We start from the raw sequence: 24738 nt of genomic DNA, 5'->3' as shown, positions 1-24738 counted from the left end.
TGACTGCAGTTTTCAGGGCCTGTGGAAAAATACCTGAGTGAAGAGATTTGTTTACTATATGAAGTAGATCTGAGGCCATGCAAGGAAAAACATCTTTGAAAAATCCTGTTGGAATAATATCAAGGCAGCAGGAGGAGGATTTCATTAGTTGAATAATGTCCTCTAGGTTTTTATCATTAATCTGATGGAATTGTGTCATGGTGTTTGAATTGATATTAGGTGGACATAGGGACAACACATTTGCTGTACCTGATGCAGAGGCACTGACTGCTTGTCTGATTTTCTGAATTTTGTCAGTGAAAAAGGCAAAATCATTGCATGCCCTGGTGGATAGAAATTCAGAGGCTACTGACACTGGGGGGTTAGTTAGTCTGTCGACGGTAGCAAACAAGGCACGTGCGTTGTTTTTGTTTTTGGTAATGATGTCAGAGAAGAAAGACTGTCGTGCGTTTTTCAATTCCAAATTATAAAGGCCAAGTCTCTCTTTATAGATTTCAAAGTGAACCTGGAGATTTGTTTTTCGCCACCTACGTTCAGCTTTTCGACACTCTCTTTTTTCTGCTCTCACGGTCATGGCCTATCTCCATGGAGATATTTTCTTCCCAGTCACTTCCTTTACCTTAGTTGGAGAAATGGCATCTATAACATTTTTAATTTTTGAATTAAAATGATCTACTAGCTCATTTACTGAGATGTTAGCAGGGGCAAGTGTGGAAGAAAAATTCTGAGTAAACATTTCCCTAGTATTTTCAGTTAAATATCGCTTTGTGGTTATCTCTTTTTGAACATTTTTGTTTACAGAAATAGAGCTCTCAAAGAAAACACAGGAATGATCAGAGAGTGCAACATCAGTCACCACAACCTTAGAGATATTCAGACCCTTTGAGATAATTAAGTCCAGAGTGTGCCCCTTATTGTGCGTGGGCTCCGTCACATGCTGAGTCAGTCCATAGCTATCAAGAACACAAAACAGTTCTTTAGCCCCTCTGTCCTGGGGGTTGTCAACATGGATGTTAAAATCACCAACAATGACTAGACGATCAAAGTCAATACACACTATAGACAGCAGTTCAGTAAAGTCATCAAAAAAGCTTGCACAGTATTTGGGTGGTCTATAGATATTTAGGAACAGAGCTCGAGAGGAGCATTTCAGCTGAAGGGCCACATATTCAAAAGAAGCAAAGTTCTCATAAGATGTCTTCCTGCATTGAATGGAATCATTGAACAAAATAGCAACTCCACCCCCTTTCTTATGCATTCTTTCCTGACTCAAAACTAAAGTTGGGAGGGGTTGATTCGATAAGAACAGCTGCACTGTTATTTTGTTCAATCCAAGTTTCCGTTAAAAACATAAAATCGAGATTGTGCTCAGTGATAAAATCATTGATTAAAAATGTTTTTCCTGCCAGAGACCTGACATTTAATAAAGCTAGTTTAAGTTTGTTAGATACACTATCAGTAAGATGTTTTGTGACAAGCTGTGGCTGAAATGGAATCACTGCTAAATTTGATAAACTCACACGAACGTTTGAGCACTTCCTGTTTCTAAGCTGATTCACCGCTCTTAATCTATTACCTATCAACACAGATATCGGCATCAACACAGATATCGACCAAAAGGCCCATTTATTTGAGCAGATGGTCTGAGAAGATCCTGGATATTGCTGCCAGTGAGTGTTGTGCTTCTGTCGCCTTGCTGTCAGACTGAGAGCTGAAGCTCCTTCATTCCAAATATGAGAGCAAGAATCTTCTCGTGGAAGTACATGGTAAAAAACTATTGAAACAAATATATTGTAGCACAAACCCGTTATAAAATCCAAAGGGTCGATGCTAGTCCGTTACACAACAGCGGTGATGAGTTGTCCAGATACAGTTGTGAAATTAACAATTTAAAATAAATGCTGTGATTTTTTTTTGGTATGGAACGCCAGGAGTAGGCTCTCCTTATTGTCCGGCCATGCTCCTTTTTGACAGAAGATGCTCCATGTGGCCACTCCTCCTGCTCAGCTGAGGGCCTCGGGGCAGGGCTGCAGGGCCCTCAGGATGTGCTCCAGGCTCCACTGCTCCTCCTGCAGGGCGTGCTCCTCCAGGGTGAACTGGCCCTGCTTGGTCCGGGTTAGCTCCTTCACATGAGCACATGACGACAGAGCTGCAGCACACAGGCACACACACAGGTGTTAGCAGGGCTGGTTTCTGATTGATTAGTCAACTACATCACTCCAGTTCTGAAGTCTTTACACTGGCTTCCTGTGTGTCAAAGAATTGATTTCAAAATACTGCTGCTGGTTTATAAAGCTTTGAATGGTTTAGGCCCAAAATACATTTCTGATCTGCTAAATGATGAACCATCCAGATCTCTCAGGTCTTCTGGTCTGTTTTCTGTCCCCAGAGTCAGAACTAAACATGGAGAAGTTCACTTATTATGCTCCAAATATCTGGAACAAACTCCCAGAAACCTGCAGGTCCGCTGCAACTTTTACTACTTTTAAATCCAGGCTGAAGACTTCTCTATTTGCCGCTGCTTTTAATTGAACTATTCCTATCTTATACTGCACTGTAAATTGTATTCATGTATTTTTTTTAATGTTTATTTTATTATCTTTTACTGTTTTTAAATGCCATTTTCTTAATGTCTTTCCTTTTTGTAAAGCACTTTGAATTGCCTTGTGTTGAAAGGTGCTATATAAATAAACTTGCCTTGAGGAGTAAATGATTCAATCTCTCGAAATACAATCTCACCTTTTCCCAGGTCATCCACCAAACTTCTGACATAAAATCCACCACCGCACTCAATATCTGTCAGAGAAACAACATGTGGGAAATACAAAAAGGGAAAAAGAAGGAAATGACATTAGATAACAGAAAGTCATAAGTCAGTATTGCGGAGATGAAGAGAGCGTGTGCTGACCCAGGGTGAAGAGCGGGGCGGTGAACTCCTGCAGGGTCAGGTTGTACACGGTGACAGCCCGCGCTGGTTTGGCCTCCACCTTGTGGCCCTTCTTCAGCAGGACAGACAGGCGCTGGCCGTCCTTCTTCAGTGCAGAGTAGCTGGGGTTGACAGAAATGTATAAATCGCATCATGCTGAAGGGATGAGCTGCAATTAGAACATATCAAATACACATTTTAAAATCCTTCAACTAGTATACGAAGCTCTGAATGGTCTAGCATTCTTTTATGTCCTCTATCGGTTATATCCCTGATCAAACACTAAGGTCCTCTGCAGCAGGCTTTTCAAATATTCCCCAAATTCCCCCCCAAAAAACACCTAACCTGAAACTATACGAGGGTGAAACAGCTGGAAATGTACTTTGATCAATTAAACGATCTGTATTTATTTATATAGGCCTTTGTTTTGCATTTATATTTCTAAATGCATAGTATTTCTTAAGGCAAGGCAAGGCAAGGCAAGGCAAGGCAAGGCAAGTTTATTTATATAGCACTTTTCAACACAAGGCAATTCAAAGTGCTTTACAAAAAATGAAAGAGATTAAGAAAATGGCATTTAAAATCAGTCAATTAAACATTAAAAGAAAAAAAGTACATGGATAAAAGTTACAGTGCAGTCTAAGATATGAATAGTTCAATTAAAAGCAGCGACAAAAAGAAAAGTCTTCAGCCTGGATTTAAAAGTAGTCAGAGTTGTAGCGGACCTGCAGGTTTCTGGGAGTTTGTTCCAGATATTTGGAGCATAATAACTGAACGCTGCTTTACCATGTTTAGTTCTGACTCTAGGGACAGAAAGCTGACCAGTCCCTGAAGACCTGAGAGATCTGGATGGTTCATAATTTAGCAGGAGGTCAGAAATGTATTTTGGGCCTAAACCATTCAGTGCTTTATAAACCAGCAGCAGTATTTTGAAATCTATTCTTTGACACACAGGAAGCCAGTGTAAAGACTTCAGAACAGGAGTGATGTGATCCACTTTCTTAGTGTTAGTGAGGACTCGAGCAGCGGCGTTCTGAATTAGCTGCAGCTTCCTAATAGATTTTTTAGTGAGACCTGTGAAGACACCATTGCAGTTGTCGAGTCTACTGAAGATAAAAGCATGGACAAGTTTTTCCAAATCCTGCTGTGACATTAGTCTTTTAATCCTAGATATGCTCTTTAGGTGATAGTAGGCTGATTTAGTAACAGTTTTAATGTGACTGTTGAAACTCAGGTCAGAGTCCATGACTACACCTAGATTTCTGGCTTTATCTGTTGTTTTGAACATTGCACACTGAAGCTCAGTGCTAACTTTTATACGTTCTGACTTGGCTCCAAAAACCATTACCTCAGTTTTATCTTTGTTTAATTGGAGAAAGTTCTGACACATCCAGTCATTGATTTGTTCAATGCACTTACTCAGTGTTTGAATTGGAGCATAGTCTCCTGGTGAAATTGTTATGTAAATTTGTGTGTCATCTGCATAGCTATGGTAACTTATTTTGTTGTTCTTCATTATCTGAGCCAGTGGTAGCATGTAGATGTTAAAGAGAAGAGGCCCCAAGATGGAGCCTTGAGGAACCCCACATGTCATATTTGTCAACTCAGATGTGTATTTACCTATAGAAACAAAGTTGTTTCTGTCCTTTAAGTAGGATTCAAACCAATTCAGAACTGTTTCCGAAAGTCCCACCCAGTTTTCCAGTCGGTCTAGTAATATGCTGTGGTCAACAGTGTCAAACACAGCACTGAGATCTAATAATACTAACACTGAAGTTCTGCCACTGTCTGTGTTTAAGTGGATGTCATTAAAGACCTTTACAAGAGCAGTCTCAGTGCTGTGGTTTGGACGAAAGCCTGACTGGAACACACCAAAACAGTTATTTAAATGCAAGAAATTACTCAACTGTTGAAAAACAACTTTTTCAATGATTTTACCTAGAAATGGCAGGTTTGATATGGGCCTGTAATTGTTCATTACTGAAGCATCTAGATTATTCTTTTTTAAGAGCGGTTTAATGACTGCAGTTTTCAGGGCCTGTGGAAAAATACCTGAGTGAAGAGATTTGTTTACTATATGAAGTAGATCTGAGGCCATGCAAGGCAAAACATCTTTGAAAAATCCTGTTGGAATAATATCAAGGCAGCAGGAGGAGGATTTCAAAAGTTGTATAATGTCCTCTAGGTTTTTATCATTAATCTGATGGAATTGTGTCATGATGTCTGAATTGATGTTAAGTGGAGATAGGGACAATACATTTGCTGTTCCTGATGCAGAGGCACTGACTGCTTGTCTGATTTTCTGAATTTTGTCAGTGAAGAAGGAGGCAAAATCATTGCACGCCCTGGTGGATAGAAATTCAGAGGCTACTGACACTGGGGGGTTAGTTAGTCTGTCGACGGTAGCAAACAAGGCACGTGCGTTGTTTTTGTTTTTGGTAATGATGTCAGAGAAGAACGATTGTCGTGCGTTTTTCAATTCCAAATTATAAAGGCCAAGTCTCTCTTTATAGATTTCAAAGTGAACCTGGAGATTTGTTTTTCGCCACCTGCGTTCAGCTTTTCGACATTCTCTTTTTTCTGTTTTCACGGTCATGGCCTTTCTCCATGGAGATATTTTCTTGCCAGACACTTCCTTTAACCTAGTTGGAGCAATGGCATCTATAACATTTTTAATTTTTGAATTAAAATGATCTACTAGCTCATTTACTGAGATGTTGGCAGGGGCAAGTGTGGAAGAGAAATTCTGAGTAAACATTTCCCTAGTATTTTCAGTTAAATATCGCTTTGTGGTTACCTCTTTTTGAACATGTTTGTGAACAGAAATAGAGCTCTCAAAGAAAACACAGGAATGGTCAGAGAGTGCAACATCAGTCACCACAACCTCAGAGATATTCAGACCCTTTGAGATAATTAAGTCCAGAGTGTGCCCCTTATTGTGCGTGGGCTCCGTCACATGCTGAGTCAGTCCATAGCTATCAAGAACACAAAATAGTTCTTTAGCCCCTCTGTCCTGGGGGTTGTCAACATGGATGTTAAAATCACCAACAATGACTAGACGGTCAAAGTCAATACACACTATAGACAGCAGTTCAGTAAAGTCATCAAAAAAGCTTGCACAGTATTTGGGTGGTCTATAGATATTTAGGAACAGAGCTCGAGAGGAGCATTTCAGCTGAAGGGCCACATATTCAAAAGAATCAAAGTTTCCATACGATGTCTTCCTGCATTGAAGGGAATCATTGAACAGAATAGCAACTCCACCCCCTTTCTTATGCATTCTTTCCTGACTCATAAAACTAAAGTTGGGAGGGGTTGATTCGATAAGAACAGCTGCACTGTTATTTTGTTCAATCCAAGTTTCTGTTAAAAACATAAAATCGAGATTGTGCTCAGTGATAAAATCATTGATTAAAAATGTTTTTCCTGCCAAAGACCTGACATTTAATAAAGCTAGTTTAAGTTTTTTAAACACACTATCAGTCATGTTTTTTGTAACAAGCTGTGGCTGACATGGAATCACTGCTAAATTAGATACACTCACACAAACGTTTGAGCGCTTCCTGTTTCTATGATTCACCGCTCTTAATCTATTACCTATCAACACAGATATCGGCAAAGCTACTGGCAGGCAGGGCCCCGACATGTCCTGGAAAGAGTTGAGAGTGCCATACGCCCTTGAGCCTGGACCCATCACATATCAGTAAGAGTTTGTTGTGTTTTGTACACACACATCCTTATCAGGCTTCGGAGACTGCAGATGCCCCCTCGAAGGGAGGGGAGGTGGTCGACGTAGGCACGGTGATGGAGACGGGCGAGATGGTGCGGGGGTAGAGGACATGCTGCCAGGGGGGGGAGGTGGTTGACGTAGGCGCGGTGATGAGGACGGGGGAGATGGTGCGCGTCTCCGCGGTGATTTTGGTGGGCTTCGTTGAGGAGCGGGGGTAAAGGACATGGTGCCAGCCCTGCGTATCGCCTTCGTTTGGTCTTTGAACTCCAGGAAGGAATCGGTGCCAACCCTCTGTATCTCCTTTGTGTGTTCATCGATCTCCAGGAGGGTGGGCGAGGGTGAAAGGGTGAACGGAGTATCCTCAAAGGCGTTGACAGGGGGGGGGTGACGGGCAGTGGAGACTCCTCCATTTGTCTCATAGGTCTCCCATAATCAGAACATTCCTCAGGCGGGTGCAGTGATAATTCTTCAGGGTTTTCTGTGTGATGTGTTGTGTCTTTCTCCTGTTTTGATTCCTCTTGCCGCTTGTCCTTGGCAGAGGGAACAGATTGATGACGCAGGCAGTTGAATATGTTAGAGATAAACAATTTCACTCCTGACTTGTTCAGGCAAACTCCATTTGCCTTGAAAAGATGTCTGCGATCCCAGAAAAAGTTAAAATTGTCAATAAAATGAACAGAATGGTCAGTACAGGCCGTTGAAAGCCAGGTGTTCAGTGCAAACAATCTGCTGAATCTCTCCACTCCTCTTCTGACTGGCGGTAGAGGGCCACTGATGAACACCTCTGCATTTAGAGAGCTGGCAGTTTCCAACAAACATTTAAAGTCTTCTTTCAGCACTTCTGACTGTTGTTTCACAACATCATTTGTTCCAATGTGCAGTACCACATTCTTCACAGTCGGATGTTCAGCCCCAATATGCAGGATCTTCTCAGCCAAGTCAGAGACCATATCCTTGGGAAAACAGAGTACTTTGGTGTTGTTCTTATTACACAGACCTTTTACATCTCTTACAGCAGAGTCACCCCACAATCAGAGTTTCAGGCCCAGTCGTTAGCTTTCCCTCTAGCCTTTTACTTTTAGAGTAGCTATTGGTCCTTACCCTGCTGTGTGAAGAGGACAGGTTATCCAGGTCATCAGATCTCCGGTTCTCGGTCAGCGGAGCGTATCTGTTCTGGATTGGCACACTTGGTGGTTTAGGAGGATTGTTTGTAATTCTCCCTTTAGCAGCTGTCCACTGCTGTTTCCTAGTATGAATAGGGGTTGAAGAGGCGCTCTTCCTGGGTGATAACAATGCAGGCCAGCCGGTCGCATCACAGATTTCGGAGCTCTGGGCTCTGCCTGTTATCCGTCCTCCCAAATCCCATGGAAATGATTTACTCTTAGGCTTTGCACCCAGAGAGCTCCAGGGAGGACTACCACTTGTAGATTTATTACCCGGTACACAGCCCTCCTGTTCCTTGGAATCCTTGTAGCTGCTAACTAGCTGTGAGTTAGCATACCCTTCTACATTATTTTGCAACACTGGTAAAGTCGTGTCATTCCCACGACATAGTCCATTCACTTCCACGTTAACTTCCAACCGTTGAATTTTCATTTCCAACACAGCCATCTTCTGTATAAGTTTCTGGAAGTCATCTGTAGAGAACGGAGGCATTTTGCTACCAACTAGCTAAATAGCAGTAGCCTACCAGGCTTTAGCTGTTGCTAGGCCACGCTATTGTAAGACTGACGTCGTCGTAAAAATGTTGAAATATGGCTGAAACCCTCCGTCTATTTACGAAGATGAACTGTCCCAGTGATAAGTTAATGTCCAGGAGCCGCTGCTCGAAGTTTTCAGAGAATAAGAATAGGAAAATCAGCATAAAAAGTAAGCAGAGGCAAGAGCAAGCAGAAAAGCGTCTGCACTGTAAGAAAGATAAGCAAGCAATTGTGTCTTCTTTCTGTCTTGGTTTTACTGAGTGAGTTATCTATTGTTTTTAATCTTCTGCTTCCCATACTTTTGGGGAATTATGTTTGTATTATGTAAACGTGCTGCATGTGTGATAATGTGTTTTATCCTCCATCTTAAATTGAATGTGTTATTTTCTGTTGCAAAAAGTGCTGGACAAATAAAGCTTATGACTATTTACAGAGTTATATGTAGCTACATGAAGGGATCCTGCTGGTGGCAGGAGGTATTCAGTTTCACAATACAAATCTAAAGTGTGACCTCTAGAGGCTGCGAGGTTCACATCTTTTCTTCTGATGGTTTGATCTCTTCTTAGAGACTACGCAGAGTTCAAAACACTCATTGCTCCTATCAAAATCTGAAATTATATTTCTGTGGAATCTTGAATATCTTTAGCAGCATTTTACACAGGAAATGAAGTCCTGTTTACATCAAAAAATAATAGGGCCATTTATTTGCATGCCGTATGTACATTTAAATTAAAAAAATGTTTGAAATATACTTGTGTAAGTAAAGTAAATGTTGGCCGAGAGAGTTGTGCACTAGGTCAATATAGTATAGGCACATAGTCAATAGGTGTGTCTTTGTTTTAGTACAACATTAATGTGTAAATATGTTTATGTCTTATCTATAAGACAGTAGTCCAGACTCTAGAGTCCAGTCCCACTTTTTTCTTATGGGGACAATAAAGTATATCATGACGTATTACATATAAGGCTCTGCAGCAATGCAACATTTATTACATCTGCTTCACGTTCAGTTTTCTCCAGTGATAAGAAAACTCATGAAGGGTCTATGGTGGCTACATGACTTTAGGAGCATGAACATGAAGGGTCTATGGTGGCTACATGACTTTAGGAGCATGAACATGAAGGGTCTATGGTGGCTACATGATGTTAGGAGCATGAACATGAAGGGTCTATGGTGGCTACATGACTTTAGGAGCATGAATATGAAGGGTCTATGGTGGCTACATGACTTTAGGAGCAGGAACATGAAGGGTCTATGGTGGCTACATGACTTTAGGAGCATGAATATGAAGGGTCTATGGTGGCTACATGACTTTAGGAGCATGAACATGAAGGGAGGGTCTATGGTGGCTACATGACTTTAGGAGCATGAACATGAAGGGTCTATGGTGGCTACATGACTTTAGGAGCAGGAACATGAAGGGTCTATGGTGGCTACATGATGTTAGGAGCATGAACATGAAGGGTCTATGGTGGCTACATGATGTTAGGAGCATGAACATGAAGGGTCTATGGTGGCTATACATGACTTTAGGAGAAGGAACATGAAGGGTCTATGGTGGCTACATGATGTTAGGAGCAGGAACATGAAGGGTCTATGGTGGCTACATGATGTTAGGAGCATGAACATGAAGGGTCTATGGTGGCTACATGACTTTAGGAGCATGAATATGAAGGGTCTATGGTGGCTACATGACTTTAGGAGCAGGAACATGAAGGGTCTATGGTGGCTACATGACTTTAGGAGCATGAATATGAAGGGTCTATGGTGGCTACATGACTTTAGGAGCAGGAACATGAAGGGTCTATGGTGGCTACATGACTTTAGGAGCAGGAACATGAAGGGTCTATGGTGGCTACATGACTTTAGGAGCATGAATATGAACAGTGAATGGCATTTCTTTCGTCTCATTAGATCAGCAGGTTGAACCCAGTTTACGCTAACATTTACAAATGTAACTGCTATGACTACATCTTCTCAGATAGGAGGCTTCACTCACAATGGAGGAACTTGCATGATGTCACCAGTGAACGTTTTCAATTTCTCCTCAACTTCCAACCAGGTTACGTGTTCTGTGGACAAACATTTTATAAACATATTTCACTGTTTATATGAAAAGTGCAAAAAGGGGGGGATAACAACACAAATAGACTGCTGAATTGGGATAACTGCTCCTTTGAAATTATTATACATATATCAAATCAATATTTACCAAAGTCTTTCTCCATCACCACACTGCCAGTGGCATCAAGAGTGTCTGTTGCTTTGCCCAGTTGCCCCACAGCAACATATTTCTGAAAAACAAACTATCACTATTAAACATGTCATGCTACTCATTTTAAATACCTCATATTAGGTCAAAAGGTAGGCGCTAGTTAACCCAGTTTATCTTTATTTTGTATAATATACCTATAATATCTTTATATAAAATGATATGAATATCTGGTAGGGTTTAAATAACTTTTCACTAGGGATGGGTATCGTATTTTTCCATACTCTTATCGATACTTTTCAATAATTTGGTGCTAAAAATTATAGACATGAATGCAAGATGTGAAGATTAAACAGTCATTTTATTGTAATTTTCTTGCAGAAATAACTGTATAACGTATACATTAGCTTCTCAGAAGCAGAGAAAAATAATAATAATAACTTAAAGGGGCCTTTAAGAAAAAAACTGTAGATCCTACACATCTACTGGACGTAGATTATAAAAGTACAATATACACTTCTCGCTAGAAATCTAATAAAAAAGCATTTTAATGGCCAAACTATTCCACAATTTAGGATTTTCCAGAGAGGGTTATTTGTGAATAAACGACCCTCCGGAGCGTTTGCAATCGACGGGAGCATGTTGTTTCTTACACGACCACTAGAGGTGCTACACTTTAAAACGTGACTCTGGGTCGTATTTAGCTGCTGAACAATCAACCTATATGGTCGTTTTTTGTAGGAGGACAGGCTGTCTGCATAGCAGTATGAATAGCCTTAAAAAAAAAAAAACACTGCGGTAACGAGAGTCATGTATCTGACCCAAATGCCCTAAGTGAAGCCGTTAGTCTCATCTGACTGACCCAAGGGTTGGTGCTGGTGTGACAGGGAGGCTTCCAAGTGTTCAAAGCAGAGGTCAAGCTTTCAGTTCATGGCTCGGTGGGGGGAGCAGACCCACGTGAGACAGTATCAACGGCTGTAATATTCAGTTTTCAGTCATTCTCTCTGGGAGCAGGAAATGGTGTCCATTCTCGGATCAGACCATTAATGTCATGTAGAGCAGCCATAGCATCTCTGTGACTGCACTCAGCCGGACTTTAGCAGGGTAGAACTGGGTGACTCTTAGTGAAGCCGTCCAAGGCCATAGACAAAATGGAACCACGTACCAACAAAAGGGACACAAGGTCATCAATGTCTCTCTTTACCTTTGGCCTAATAATAAAACAAATTAGTGGGAAAAATGTGGAACACTAATCCATCATAATGTGAAATTTAGAGTTAATTTAAATAATTATTTATGGGTTGAAGTCAAACTCAAGTTAACATTAGAACTAAAGTCAGTCAAAATTGGACATGCACGGATCAGAATCTAAGCAATACACCATTTTCCCAGCTCTGTAATGAAAAGGATAACAAGATTAGGTACATTACGGGAGTGTTAAAACACCCACACATGCACACGTATCTTATTCTAGTAGAGATTAGAGGACAGGTCTAATGTTGTGAACAAAATTATCAAGTCAAAGTTATTTTATTTATTGTATCTTATGTACCACATTTAATTTAATAATTAATCTTAAATTACTAATAACTCTAAAGAAGGCAACAATGTACAATGTGGATAAGGGGAATACTCATCCAAAGAGTGAGTGTGTGTGTGTGTGTGTGTGTGTGTGTGTGTGTGTGTGTGTGTGTGTGTGTGTGTGTGTGTGTGTGTGTGTGTGTGTGTGTGTGTGTGTGTGTGTGTGTGTGTGTGTGTGTGTGTGTGTGTGTGTGTGTGTGTGTGTGTGTGTGTGTGTGTGTGTGTGAACAGCTTGTCTGCCCAAGGTTAAAACATTTGGGACAGCAGTGAGATTGTTATGAGGAACAATGTGTTGCTTAGACTGAACTCGAAGGAAGCTAGACTGGAACATTTTAAATAAATCAAAACACTTGTATTAAATACATTTGACATTTAGCTTGAGCTGGGTTCAATACTTTCTTTATGGTATTTCAATTGGGCTCGAGTAGAACCCCTATGGATTTGGCCTGCAACACAAAGTGATACTGATCTCTGTCTGTTATGATTTGAAAGTCTCATGATTTAAAGTGTAGGCCTGTGAAGGAGAGGCCCTTGGAAAACAACATCTATTTTTTTAACTAATTACTTATTTCAAAGAGATTGCAACATTATACTTTTTAAAGAATTGCTCAATTAATTTAACACATTTATTATGCACACAATAAAAACTTCAACACATATATTGATCCTGGCTTAACCAGCAACCTTTACTCTTTTGTTCATAAGCTCAGTTTCAGAAAACCTGTCAATAGTTTAACAACTATTAGAATTTTAGTAATGTCTATGGAGACCAATTGGTTGATACGAGAAATAATTTGAAGCAGTTTAATAAAGAATGTTAAACTATTTTTAAATCTGTAATTGAACTTCAACTTATATTAATTATCTGATTCCAGTGGCCAGTTGGAACAGATAACCAACAAAGTTTCCATTTTGCAGCAACAGCGCAAAAGGTTTCAACAACAATTAGTATTATGTCTGAGTTTACCCACATGGAAGGAATATATATGAACCTATATATTTTTAATATATGTCACATATATGTTTAACATATATGTGACATATCTGAAATTGGACCCCTACATATATGTCTCTGAACATATATGTACATATCCATATATGCACATATATGCACACACATATATGTACATATATGGGTGCATTGTATATGCACATATATGCACATATAGGTTTCACATATATGCACATATAGGTTTCACATATATGCACATATAGGTTGCACATATATGCACATATAGGTTTCACATATATGCACATATATGTAAAACATGTATGTGCATATAAGTTTCACATATATGCGCATATAAGTTTAGCCTATATGTGCATATATGTTTATTTACACCTTCAAGGTTTATACATATCCTACCTACATAAAAAAATACAACACACAAAATGTATAAGTCATTAACATACATTTATTGTCAATAAATGTCAATTATTTTGTCTGCTTTTGGCGAGCCCTAAGCTCTGTCAGCTTGTTGTTGATGGCTGTACCCAGCTGGCCCTTCGTTGTGTGTGGCCACTTCTTCATTGTTGCCTCTACAGAGAAAAGAAATGGACATAATGAGATGACAGTGTAAAAATGCTCCAAGTCTTCTACAGACTCCAAGCATTCCACTCCAAAGTTTTGCCAAACCACCTGGTGTAGTGTACACGAGCTCCCCTGTGAGTTTATTGGCAGATAAAGCCCAAATCCTTTATTCAAACAGATGATCTATTTTATTAGTGATTTGTTTCATATATCATTACTATTATTTTTGAATTATCTGAAAAGTCAGTGCATTTACAGCTGCTAAGTTTACAATTATTAGTTAGAATTAGGTAAAGTTTGGCTTTTCAAAATACTGTTTTTAAAAAAAATGACATCACATGAACTTCACTTGTATACAAACAACAGAGTCACAGGTTGTTTACCAGAAGAGCAATAAGATATGCATTGCAATCAAGAAAATTAATTAAAGACATGATATGGCACAAACACAGTACAAAGGGCATGGTCATTGATTAAGGGTGAAGATGCTGGTTATTTAACACTGCAGAGGAGAACAATTAGTGTCATGGGGTTATTAACGAATACATATTCTATAACACAGAAGGCCACCACAGTGGAAGCACACTAGCCCAGAAAATGGGTTCTATTAGAAGAGAGCTGTGATCAAGAAGTGAGCAATTGAAAAGTTAGTGATCACCCTACAGTAGGTGCTAATCCGTGCAGATACCATTAATGGGTGTCCTCACTTACCTGATGCTGATCCTGATCCTACCATTGATAGCTAATAAATAGTGAAACAGGGATGGTTAAAGTAGTCAACTTGAGGCATCTCTATTAACTTTTATTTTCCTTTCTAAATTCATTCGTTTTTACTCACCGATTATGGCCGCCTTTTTTCCTGGGTCCAGGGCTTCCAGCTGCTCCCCATCACCTCGCTTTGGCTTGCCACCTAAAGTAATATTTCATAATTATTATTTTGCAAATGAAAAGTGGGTAATCCTGCTGATCTGCAGCAGCTAATGTTTACATACTAATGGCCCACACTTTAGGCTAGAGTGGTTGTCCAGGGACAAATGACACTCAAGGTTCCTTGGGGGTGTTCCAAATAGACCCATACACATTTGGTTTCCAATCATACACTCTGAGTTATGGGGGTCCTTGAAATGATAAAGTTTGAGAACCACTGGGCTAGAGTGTGGGACAATTGTAAAAAAAACATTACTCTCAACAAATTGCAGCAGCGAAAACAGAGAGTAAGAAAATAGTTCAGTTTTTCCATTCTTAGGTGAATCAGTTTAGAAAGAAAAACACATGTGTAAACTGCCTTTCTTTATTAATGACAGGATTGATTTAAAGAGATTTTGAACAGTAGCTTTTTTTTTTACCGTTGAGGTTGCTCTGAAGCAGGGTTTCAAGGGGAAATGTGCCGAGGAGGAGAGTTCGCACCATTGCTGTGCCAGAGGTGGTATGGATGGATGCCTTCCACGCATCTCTTTTGCAAAAGACTCCTGACCCCTTCACAATTTCAATCTGAAAAATACATCACATATAAATGTATTAGTAGGCCTACAACTTTCACAAATATATTTTATGGAATATCACAATTGATTATTAATTAACATTATACAAACTAACATAGTTTGTATAGATCAGTAGTAAATAGTTGTCTACTGCACAAGAATGATAAAGGCACTAAAGTAACAAATCACTGTCCTAAACTTGATCTAACATGGGCACGCACGGTAATGCATCAGTTTTGCAGTTACCCATCAAAAACATAACCACTGTCCAGATAACATTTTCATGTAACCTATACCTTAAGAATATGCATCTACTTACTGTCTCTGGGGCTTCGGTTTTCTCTGGAGCTTCGGTTCTCTCTCCATGGATCTGTAAATTAAACAGTGACATGACAAAATGTATACGGTTAACTTTTGCAGTGGTAATAACTGGGCAATATGGACACAAATAACCCTATACTGTATACGTTGTTTTATGTCAAATAGCAAAAATATCCAATCTATATGTTTTCCCGCCTCCCGCCTTGAGAGCTTATAGATACATTTTTGACTTGTTACTTACTTTGTTGTTATTTCCACCATCACCACCACCATCATCATCGTCATCACCAGGCTGCTTCTTCTGAGGCTCTGCAGCTGCCACAGTATGTTGAGGCTTTTTACAATTGAAGCAAGATGAATTAAAGGGGGATGAAATTATTTTGTAGTTAGCTTTCTATGACATATGACTAATTTGTCCAAGGTTTTTGTCCATTGATTTGATTTCCATTATGATATAATACACATGTGAAAGCGGAGGTTCTTGGCCTGTTGGCAATGAACAATTTGGCACTGATGAGATTAGCCCTGGACAAACACACATTTGTAGACTATTGCCTCCTACAGAGTCACACCATAAAATATGCACCCTTAGAACAAGAAAAATGTTACTCACCTGCAATTGTTTTGAGGTTGCTGCACACTTGTTAGAGAAGGAAGACAGTATGTTATAATTTTTGAACAATTAAAAATACAAACAGCAGGTGAATTGCCCTAATCAACCTAACATCATAAAAATCTCCTCCTCTGATTAAGTAACAAGTAAAATAAAGTGATACAAATAAGAGGAACTTACTCTTCCAGCAAGCGAGGCAATGTCCTCCTTCATTTGAGGAATATCTAGTGTGAGGTTGTGACAGAAGGGAACACATTAAATCACACCCATTACAATCATCAGATCACCATAGCTGCAAGCAACTTGGATGCTATTTGCATCTAAGTTGTAACACGGTCCATTGACAGCACATTTACTAAACAGAAAAGTCCTATCCGATTGTATTAAACCAATATTGCAATACAATAATACTTACGCTTTATTATGAGGTCTTTCAAATGATCATTTTCATTTTTCAGGGCCAAGTTTGCATCCCTCAACTCCTGAATTGTTGTCTGGAATTGCTGCATTTTTTTCTTCTCCCATATTGAAGTGTCTTGCTCCGCCCGCCCGCCCGCCCGCGCCACACACACACACACACACACACACACACACACACACACACACACACACACACACACACACACACACACACACACTAGGGCTGCTCGATTATGGCAATAATCAAGATTATGTTGGTCAATAATTAATATCATGATTATTAAATACGATTATTCATTGACTTTGAAAACATCCATTTATTGAACTTTAAAACAAATAATAATTTGAACAGTATCTTTTTAACTGTTGATTACCCTGAACGTATAATTCAACTGAAAAACCAATACAAAAATTAATTAAATAAATGATACATTACTAAAAAATTCATTAGATCAAATATGTTGTGGTGCACTGTCACAACCTAGCAAAGCAAAATAATCGTTTTTTCCAATTATGTTGTTTTCGTAATTGTGGCAGGCCAAAATCGTAATTGCGATTAAAATATGATTAATTGCACAGCCCTAACACACCCACACACACACACACACACACACACACGCACACACTCAAGCACACAGACACATACACACTTTTTGTCTAACACGCTAACACAGTTCTGTACTGTTATGCTGTTGTGTTCAGTCATTGTTCTTATGTTGAACATGAATACATTTACTTTGTAAGTGATTATGGGACGTATTTCTTCTTTCATATCAATTTTCCTTCATACTTTATTGCCGTGAAATAGGTCTTAAATTCTATTCAAAGTGGTCTTAAAAAGGTGTTAAGTCTTAAATTTGAGTTGGCGAAATCTGCAGGAACCCTGTACAATAAAAAGTCCTGCATTCAAAATGTTACAAGTAAAAGTAGAAAAGTATTAGCATCAAAATATACTTAAAGTACCATCTGCAGAGGGATCTAGATTCAGGTGTTCTCTTCCCCATAGAGACTGCCTCGCTGCACATTATCCCTTGCATAGAGATATATTGTGGGTCCCTTACAACATGTTGTACACAGTGGAAATAAACATTCTGGTCACCTCAACATCAGGGATCTTATACATTAAACTCCTTCTGAATCAAACCGTCACGGTAGCCTTACCTTACTGATCCCTCTTCAAATAGAAAAAAACACGTTACTTTACCAGCAGAGAGAAAATGGATTATTAAATTATGAATGTGACTAATAAAGAGCAGTTTGATTATTAAGTATTATTCTGTTGATCGATGTCATTAGATTTGGTGAAAAGCACATAATGACTTGTTTAAGACTCGTTTTGTCAAAGTTTAGGACTTGGACTTGACTTGAACTTTCCCATCCTTGTTAGGGAAATAATTATCATAGACGCCAAGATGTGACATACAGGACAAACCTTGACGTCTGTTTACCTCCTTTAAGGACACAGGCTGTTTCAGCCAATAATGTTATTGTTCCCATTCTGTGACCGGTCAATACTGGGTCACAGATGGTCTGTATTGTGGGTACACTGGGACACTTCCTTCTCTGTTGTTTGAGGACTCCAGGGCATGACATATCCAAGGCCATAAGTGGCGGAAACTGGTAACTTAGTGTGCCCAAACTATCTAAAGCTATCTTATCAAAACATGTTGATGACTCTCTGTGGAACCAGTTAAATGGGCTGGCAAGGGAGAGGCTCTCCAGAATTGACGTGGCAACCCACCCGTGCAGTCTCACCGTGACTTGTGATGTGAATCCTCCGGCCGTAACTCCAAATAAACCTCCAGTGTTTGACATCAAAAGCTCCTGCTCCACCGTGTCTCCTTCCTGAGTCGGTGACTCCCACTGCATAGCTACACAGAAATTTCCCTTACAATCCTGACTTGAGACTTGACTTGGACTTGAGCGCAAAGACTTGAGACTTGACTCGGACTTGCAAAACAATGACTTGGTCCCACCTCTGCTATCCAATAGCCTATACTTGATCTAACCTGCTTTTTCGTCTCTGGTCCAGCTGGCAGGAATGTCAATGCTATTTCTTTGTGCGAACTCAAAAGCCAGTTCACGGCATTTCATGACACCTATGCCATGAAACATTGCTGCTAGTGTCTTAATATGGTCAGCCAGCTCTTTCTCCATGTTCTCATTGAAGACTCGTTTGGCGACTACTGTTCTTTCATAGCCTGGCTTTGTTACTTCTCCTATTTTTTTCTTATCCATATATCTTTTTATGGTCATCCTGCAGATCTTCATCTCCTTTCCAACCTGACGTATGGTCTTCCCCTGTTGCACCTCTTTCACTGCTCTTTCCAACTCCTCAAGAGGAGTTGAAACCCTGTCTGTCTTCCTTTTGTATTTGCGTGGCATGATGGATTTTGGTCTAAAATTAAGAATGTCACATAGTTTTAGTGATCAAATGTAAGAATACAATGTACAATAACATACAATAAAGTAATATATAGTAAATAATCATAAGTTGGGGTAAGTTGTGCCACTGGCACAACTTAACCCAGGCCCTTTGGCACAAATCACCCCAAGCCCACCATTTTGAAAAAAATGCATCCCCCAGCTGTTTTGAGCTAGCATCATGCTAACTGTATAGACTCATGGTGTAGCTTACTAAAGCACTAAAACATGTGTGAACTGTTTTCAAAGTTGTCTAAATTGTTCAAACACAGCAATCAAAAAACCTTGATCATAGAAATGTTACTTTGGAGGGCAAAAAATTGTTTTTTTAACTTAAATGTGCTTACCTCTCAAGCCATGTGTCTCCCTTCTTTGCAGGATGATTGAAATGGATGCCTCTTCAAAAATATGTGGTCACATGACCAACTTCTTCTATGGTTTTCTAGATAACAGGGGTGGCAATACTTGCCCCTTGGCACAAATTACCCCACTCTCCCCTATGCCTGAGAAGGCAGATATGCTTGTTTTTCTCAACAAGAACTGTTCTTTAAAAGTTGGACTGTTGTAGTTTCAGTGGTTCTCAGGTTACAGTTACATAGCAGTGAATATAAACAGACTGATTCATGTGAATATTACTGTAAACTAACCTGTGTAAAAGTTTCTCGAATAAATGTAATTATTTTGGTGGAAGAAGCATGTATCATTTTTTTACCCTAACCCTCAAATAATCGGAATTGAGAACCGTTAAGAACCGGAATCGAAAAGTAGAATCGGAATCGGAATTGTGGAAATTCAAACGATACCCAACCCTAGTTATAAGTTACCAAAATCAATCAAATGTAAGTAAATTGTGCTTGATACAACAGCCTACATCACAGCTTTCCATAGGGTTTCATTTATTTTCTTAGCAGCTCATTCCTTCAAACAGAAGCCTTAGATTGCTTATCATAAGAGGAAATAGGAAGGGTATATTTCAAGGTTATTATTTAAATAAGTTATTGGGCTTTTTTTCTTATCGTTTTTTTGTTAGAACATATTTTCAACTTGAATTGACTGAAAGTGGGTTTATTAACACATGAACACTACTGTGTAACATATGTTTACAGATATATTTAAGAAGTACAATATAAGACAAGCTCAAGTTTCATTTGTGGGCCGCATTCCATTATACCTTTTGAATTTGCTGAGGGCCGATTAAAAATGGCCCGCGGGCCGCATTTGGCCCCCGGGCCATAGTTCGGACACCCCTGATCTAATGTATAAGGAAATACATCAGGCTATGCCAAATTAGAGACAGAAAGTGTGGCCTGGTTTGTAATGTGCCATCTTTAGTTATAGAGCTTTTTGGACAATAATGTCCAGGACTGAAGAACAACTTAATGCTGCAAAGAAACTCTCTGCTACGGAGCACCCCTGGTGACATTGGTGAGAAAAATATGAATACGTGGCCAGGTATTAATAATGCGTGGCCACGAGTTAATAATGCGTGGCCACGAGTTAATAATGCGTGGCCACGAATTAGTTATTATGTACCCACGCATTAGTAATTTGTGGGAACACAATCATTATTACGCAATAACTAAATCCAGATAGTCTATAGAAACTGATGACTGAGTGACAACAAGTCGAGTAAAGTTGGAACGATATTGGCAGATTCAGATTTCACGGATCAATAACTCATGAACAAAACGTTGTTCAGACACAAATTACGTCTCCTAAGTACCGTGGTAAGGTTGACAACGAACTACAATCACATTTTGATCAAAAAAAGCCAATACGTGCTGTCCTCCAAACTGGAGACATTACATTGGTCTGTATCTGCAGCCGGAGAAGAAATGAGTCCGTCTGCAAAGTGCAACTCCGAAAAAAGAGAATACAATAATATTCAATCACTTCACTATTATACAGTATATTTCTACCAAACTCACTACACACATCAATAGTCTCATGTTGCTCATACTACAGCAGAGAGTTTGGAAGAATGTGCTTTTGAATAATTTTGGTGAATATTTATAGTGTAAAATCTTCAATAAATATGGCATCATCTTCAATAACGTTACTATTATACAGTATACATTTCATAAACGTTCATACTGGGTAGTTTATTTAGTTTTAAAAAAATTATCCAACGAGTTACAGACCACTCTTTCCCAATGTAAGTCAATGGGAAAAAGTGTTTCCGGGCCCAGCAACCTAAAGGAAGTGTAGTACCGCCGTTTGACCAGCACGAATATTCTCATCAGACTCCGGCGCACTTCCTGGGGGCTTGGCAAACTCTGGGGAATAGCCGAATAACTCTCTATGTTACAAGGATGACCTTATTTTATCAACCTCAAACAGAAGCCGTTTGTTCAACAGTATTATCCCACTTAACGTCTATTTCGTTTTAACCTTTATATATACAGTCTATTATTTTAACTTGGAGGCTACGATTAGCATCGTTAGCAGCGATGTAGCTACCACTCGCTACACGCTAACCCAAGCCTTAACATTCATTACGTAGCTGATTAAAATCATTAACACATAAATAAAGCACTCGAATTTCACTTACCGCAAAACCGCATTCATGCACCGTCTGATAATTTATGCAAAAACGTTAAGACCTAATATAAATAATAGGGTCGTGTTAGAAAACAATTAACTCACAGATCCATAATCATGAAGGTGGAATCTAACTATATCGATAATAAAATGTATGGAGCCAGGGGTAGAAACATGTTTTTTTCCGCAGTAAAATTGGGCATTTTAACATGGGGGTCTATGGAAATTGCTCCTTTCTGCAGCCATCGCCTATCGGCCAATATATGAACTGCAGTGTGTGGCACTTCCGTATTGGCGTCCCGGCTATTCCCCAGAGTTTGCCAAGCCCCCAGGAAGTGCGCCGGAATCTGATGAGAATATTCGTGCTGGTCAAACGGCGGTACTACACTTCCTTTAGGTTGCTGGGCCCGGAAACACTTTTTCCCATTGACTTACATTGGGAAAGAGTGGTCTGTAACTCGTTGGATAATTTTTTTTAAACTAAATAAACTACCCAGTATGAACGTTTGTATAGCCCTTATTAAAAACATTCGTTCCTCAAGTTGTAAAAATGTGCTAATAACGTTATTCTGAGAGTTATTTCCCTCTGCATTATGAACGCGCATCTAACCCACGGGACCGCGCCGCCCGGCACGTTCATGTTACGTGTTCAGTACATAGACTGTATATATAAATGGACGTAGTGTCCGTGACGTCACCCATAGGATTCTGCAGAGTTGCCGTGAAGCCCTTAGTAGGCGGAGTCGGCCACTAACGGCTCGACTGTGACGTCAGAGTCTAATCCCGCCTGCTCCAAATAAGGGCAAAGAGGCGGGACCTGCTGCCTCCGAACTGGAAGTAAACAGAGCTAGCTCAGGCTAAGAAGCTAAGCTAACATGAAATACATGCATACCAAGTTACTGCTAACAGTGTAGTTCCCCTATATAAACATTACATTCATAATCAAATGAGACAATCTGCAAGAGAATTAGCTATATTTTGTTATTCTTAATGCTTGTCATTCACACGTTGAGAAAAGACGGACTCCACCGCCCGGACCTAATGGAGCCGCAGTGTGCTAGCTCCGGGACGCCGGCTGGAGCTAGCCCCCTGCGGCTCCGTTAGCTCCAGCGGCCACCACTGGGATAATTGGGTCACCTATTAACATTTGCTCCCGTTTAGCATTATGGGCGTCATAGCCATAGACTTTAAAATCTTACCCAAGGCTGAATCATAAACTAAAATGTATATGTATGCATAAAGGGTTACGTCCTTAGCTGGCTAATAAGTAACAAGCTAAGCTACCAAGCACACAAACACCTGCGAACGGGGTTAACATGTATAATATTATCATTTTAGACTTCTTGGAAGTTTTGTTAGTACATTCAAGCGCACAGCACGACATTTTAATTGTCTGGTATTTGTAACAATATTCCCTAAAAGGCACAATCACCACGAACACGGCTAAAGCTAAAGGGTCAAGTACAGTACTATGACTAACTAACGTTGTAGCCTCTATGGTTGTAGCCTAGCAGAGTGGACAAGTTGCTGTTAGCTGACAGTGAGGCATGAACGTGTCCATCAAAGTGACCACGCCCTAATTTATGCACAAACTTTAAGACCTAATATAAATAAAATGGTCGTGTTATAAAACAATTCACTCACAGATTCATAATCATGAAGGTGGAATCTAACTATATCGATAATAATATGTATTGCATCCATGGGTAGAAACATGTTTTTTTCTGCTGTAAAGTTGGGCATTTTAACATGGGGGTCTATGGAAATTGCTCCTTTCTGCAGCCAGTCCCGAGCGGCCCATGTATGAACTGCAGTGTGTGGCACTTCCGTATTGGCGTCCCGGCTGTTCCCCAGAGTTTGCCGCTTGGTTCAGTACTACATCAGTTTCTCTTTACCCATGGATGCACAATAACAACGGACCATATCGCCTTACTGCCAGCCCACAGAGCTGTAATAATTGATATATTGCACGTTTGCTGTAATTCATCATTTGTAAAATATTATACTACTCACTAACACTAAGAAAGTGGATCACATCACTCCTGTTCTGAAGTCTTTACACTGGCTTCCTGTGTGTCAAAGAATAGATTTCAAAAATATTGCTGCTGGTTTATAAAGCACTGAATGGTTTAGGCCCAAAATACATTTCTGACCTCCTGCTAAATTATGAACCATCCAGATCTCTCAGGTTTGATTGATTGATTGAAAAGTTTATTAACAGCTTGTATATTGGGTACAGTACAGTACAGCTCAAAACATACAATTGTTAAGGGGATGCAGACCAGAGAAAGACTTTCGTCTTGTTTACATCAGGGTCCCCCATTTCCAATTCATCATGTCATTTAAGACATATAAGACATATTTGACATACAGATGGCTTATTTACTATTTACATACAGGTGGTTTTTTTACATACAGATTGCTTATTTACAATTTTCATTTTAGATTTCGTTCTAATACATCCTAACCGGACATTTAAGACATACCAAGTCTACAGATATACAGTTAGTAACAGAGTCTAAAATGCGAGTATATACATAGATGGGGGGGGGGAAGCTGTCCATTGAACGACAGGTTGAGATTTGTACCATTACCGGGGCCAGTTTTGCAATGCTCTCCCCCGAAGGTGCTCTTTAAGAGAGGTTTTGAAGGTAAGTATAGTTTTACTTTCCTTTACAGTTGTGGGAAGAGCGTTCCACCTTGATGTGGCATAATTGCGAAACGTGTATTCCCCCTTTTTTGTGCCAAATCTGGGTTTCACATGATTTGTGGAGCTCCCTCTGGTGTTATGATCATGGTATTCCTTGACCTTTGGGAATAATTTTGACATGTACATGGGTACCATAGAGGTGTAGTGGATCTTGTAGACCAGGCCCATTGCAAGTAGCTGTACTCTGTCGTCTACTCTAAGCCATCCTAGGTTGTCAAAGTGGGCAGAGGTGAGGTGGGTTCTAGATGAAAGGTCAAGCAGTAGTCTGACCAGTTTATTTTGCGATGTTTGAAGTTTTATTTTTAGCGCCTTGGAGGTGCTATGGTACCATGACATGCAAGCATAGTCATAGTACCCTTGAATGAGTGCTCCTGCCAGAGTTTTCAGGGTGTTTTTGTTTTACCAGAGAGGAGATCCGGTATAGGAATCTAGTTCTTTGATTGACTTTTTTTATTACATTGGATGCCATTTTGTCACAGGAGAGGTTTGCCTCAAGAATAGATCCTAGGTATGTAATTTCCTTTTTACTTGTGACAATAATGTCACC

At 39.8% G+C, this 24738-nt stretch overlaps 2 protein-coding genes across 3 annotated transcripts; both read right to left on the bottom strand.

Annotated features, from left to right (window-relative positions):
* Window positions 1-1899: 1899 nt before the first annotated feature.
* On the bottom strand, window positions 1900-13123 carry LOC117551422 (probable tRNA pseudouridine synthase 1). The gene is made up of 6 exons (XM_034224323.1): window positions 13118-13123; window positions 10570-10651; window positions 10357-10429; window positions 2909-3048; window positions 2740-2796; window positions 1900-2149 (listed from the first exon to the last, which is right to left on the bottom strand). The coding sequence occupies exons 1-6, from the start codon at window positions 13121-13123 to the stop codon at window positions 2004-2006; spliced, it is 504 nt and encodes a 167-aa protein (XP_034080214.1). The 3' UTR covers window positions 1900-2003.
* A 369-nt stretch (window positions 13124-13492) lies between these two features.
* On the bottom strand, window positions 13493-16627 carry LOC117551456. 2 transcript variants are annotated; one of them, XM_034224366.1, is made up of 9 exons: window positions 16512-16627; window positions 16277-16320; window positions 16097-16123; window positions 15725-15817; window positions 15482-15532; window positions 15028-15172; window positions 14520-14591; window positions 14393-14423; window positions 13493-13689 (listed from the first exon to the last, which is right to left on the bottom strand). In XM_034224366.1, exons 1-9 carry the CDS (start codon window positions 16603-16605, stop codon window positions 13611-13613), a joined length of 636 nt encoding a protein of 211 aa, XP_034080257.1. In that variant the 5' UTR covers window positions 16606-16627; the 3' UTR covers window positions 13493-13610. The 2 variants fall into 2 exon arrangements, with proteins under 2 accessions (XP_034080257.1, XP_034080261.1); XM_034224370.1 differs by lacking the exon at window positions 14393-14423 and having other exon boundaries at window positions 13500-13689.
* Between the last annotated feature and the right edge of the window lie 8111 nt (window positions 16628-24738).

Source organism: Gymnodraco acuticeps, unplaced genomic scaffold (assembly GCF_902827175.1).
Source record: "Gymnodraco acuticeps unplaced genomic scaffold, fGymAcu1.1, whole genome shotgun sequence".
Lineage (NCBI taxonomy): Eukaryota > Metazoa > Chordata > Actinopteri > Perciformes > Bathydraconidae > Gymnodraco > Gymnodraco acuticeps.
The sequence above is the reverse complement of the archived record's forward strand: the minus strand, read 5'-3'. Positions and strand labels throughout refer to the sequence as shown.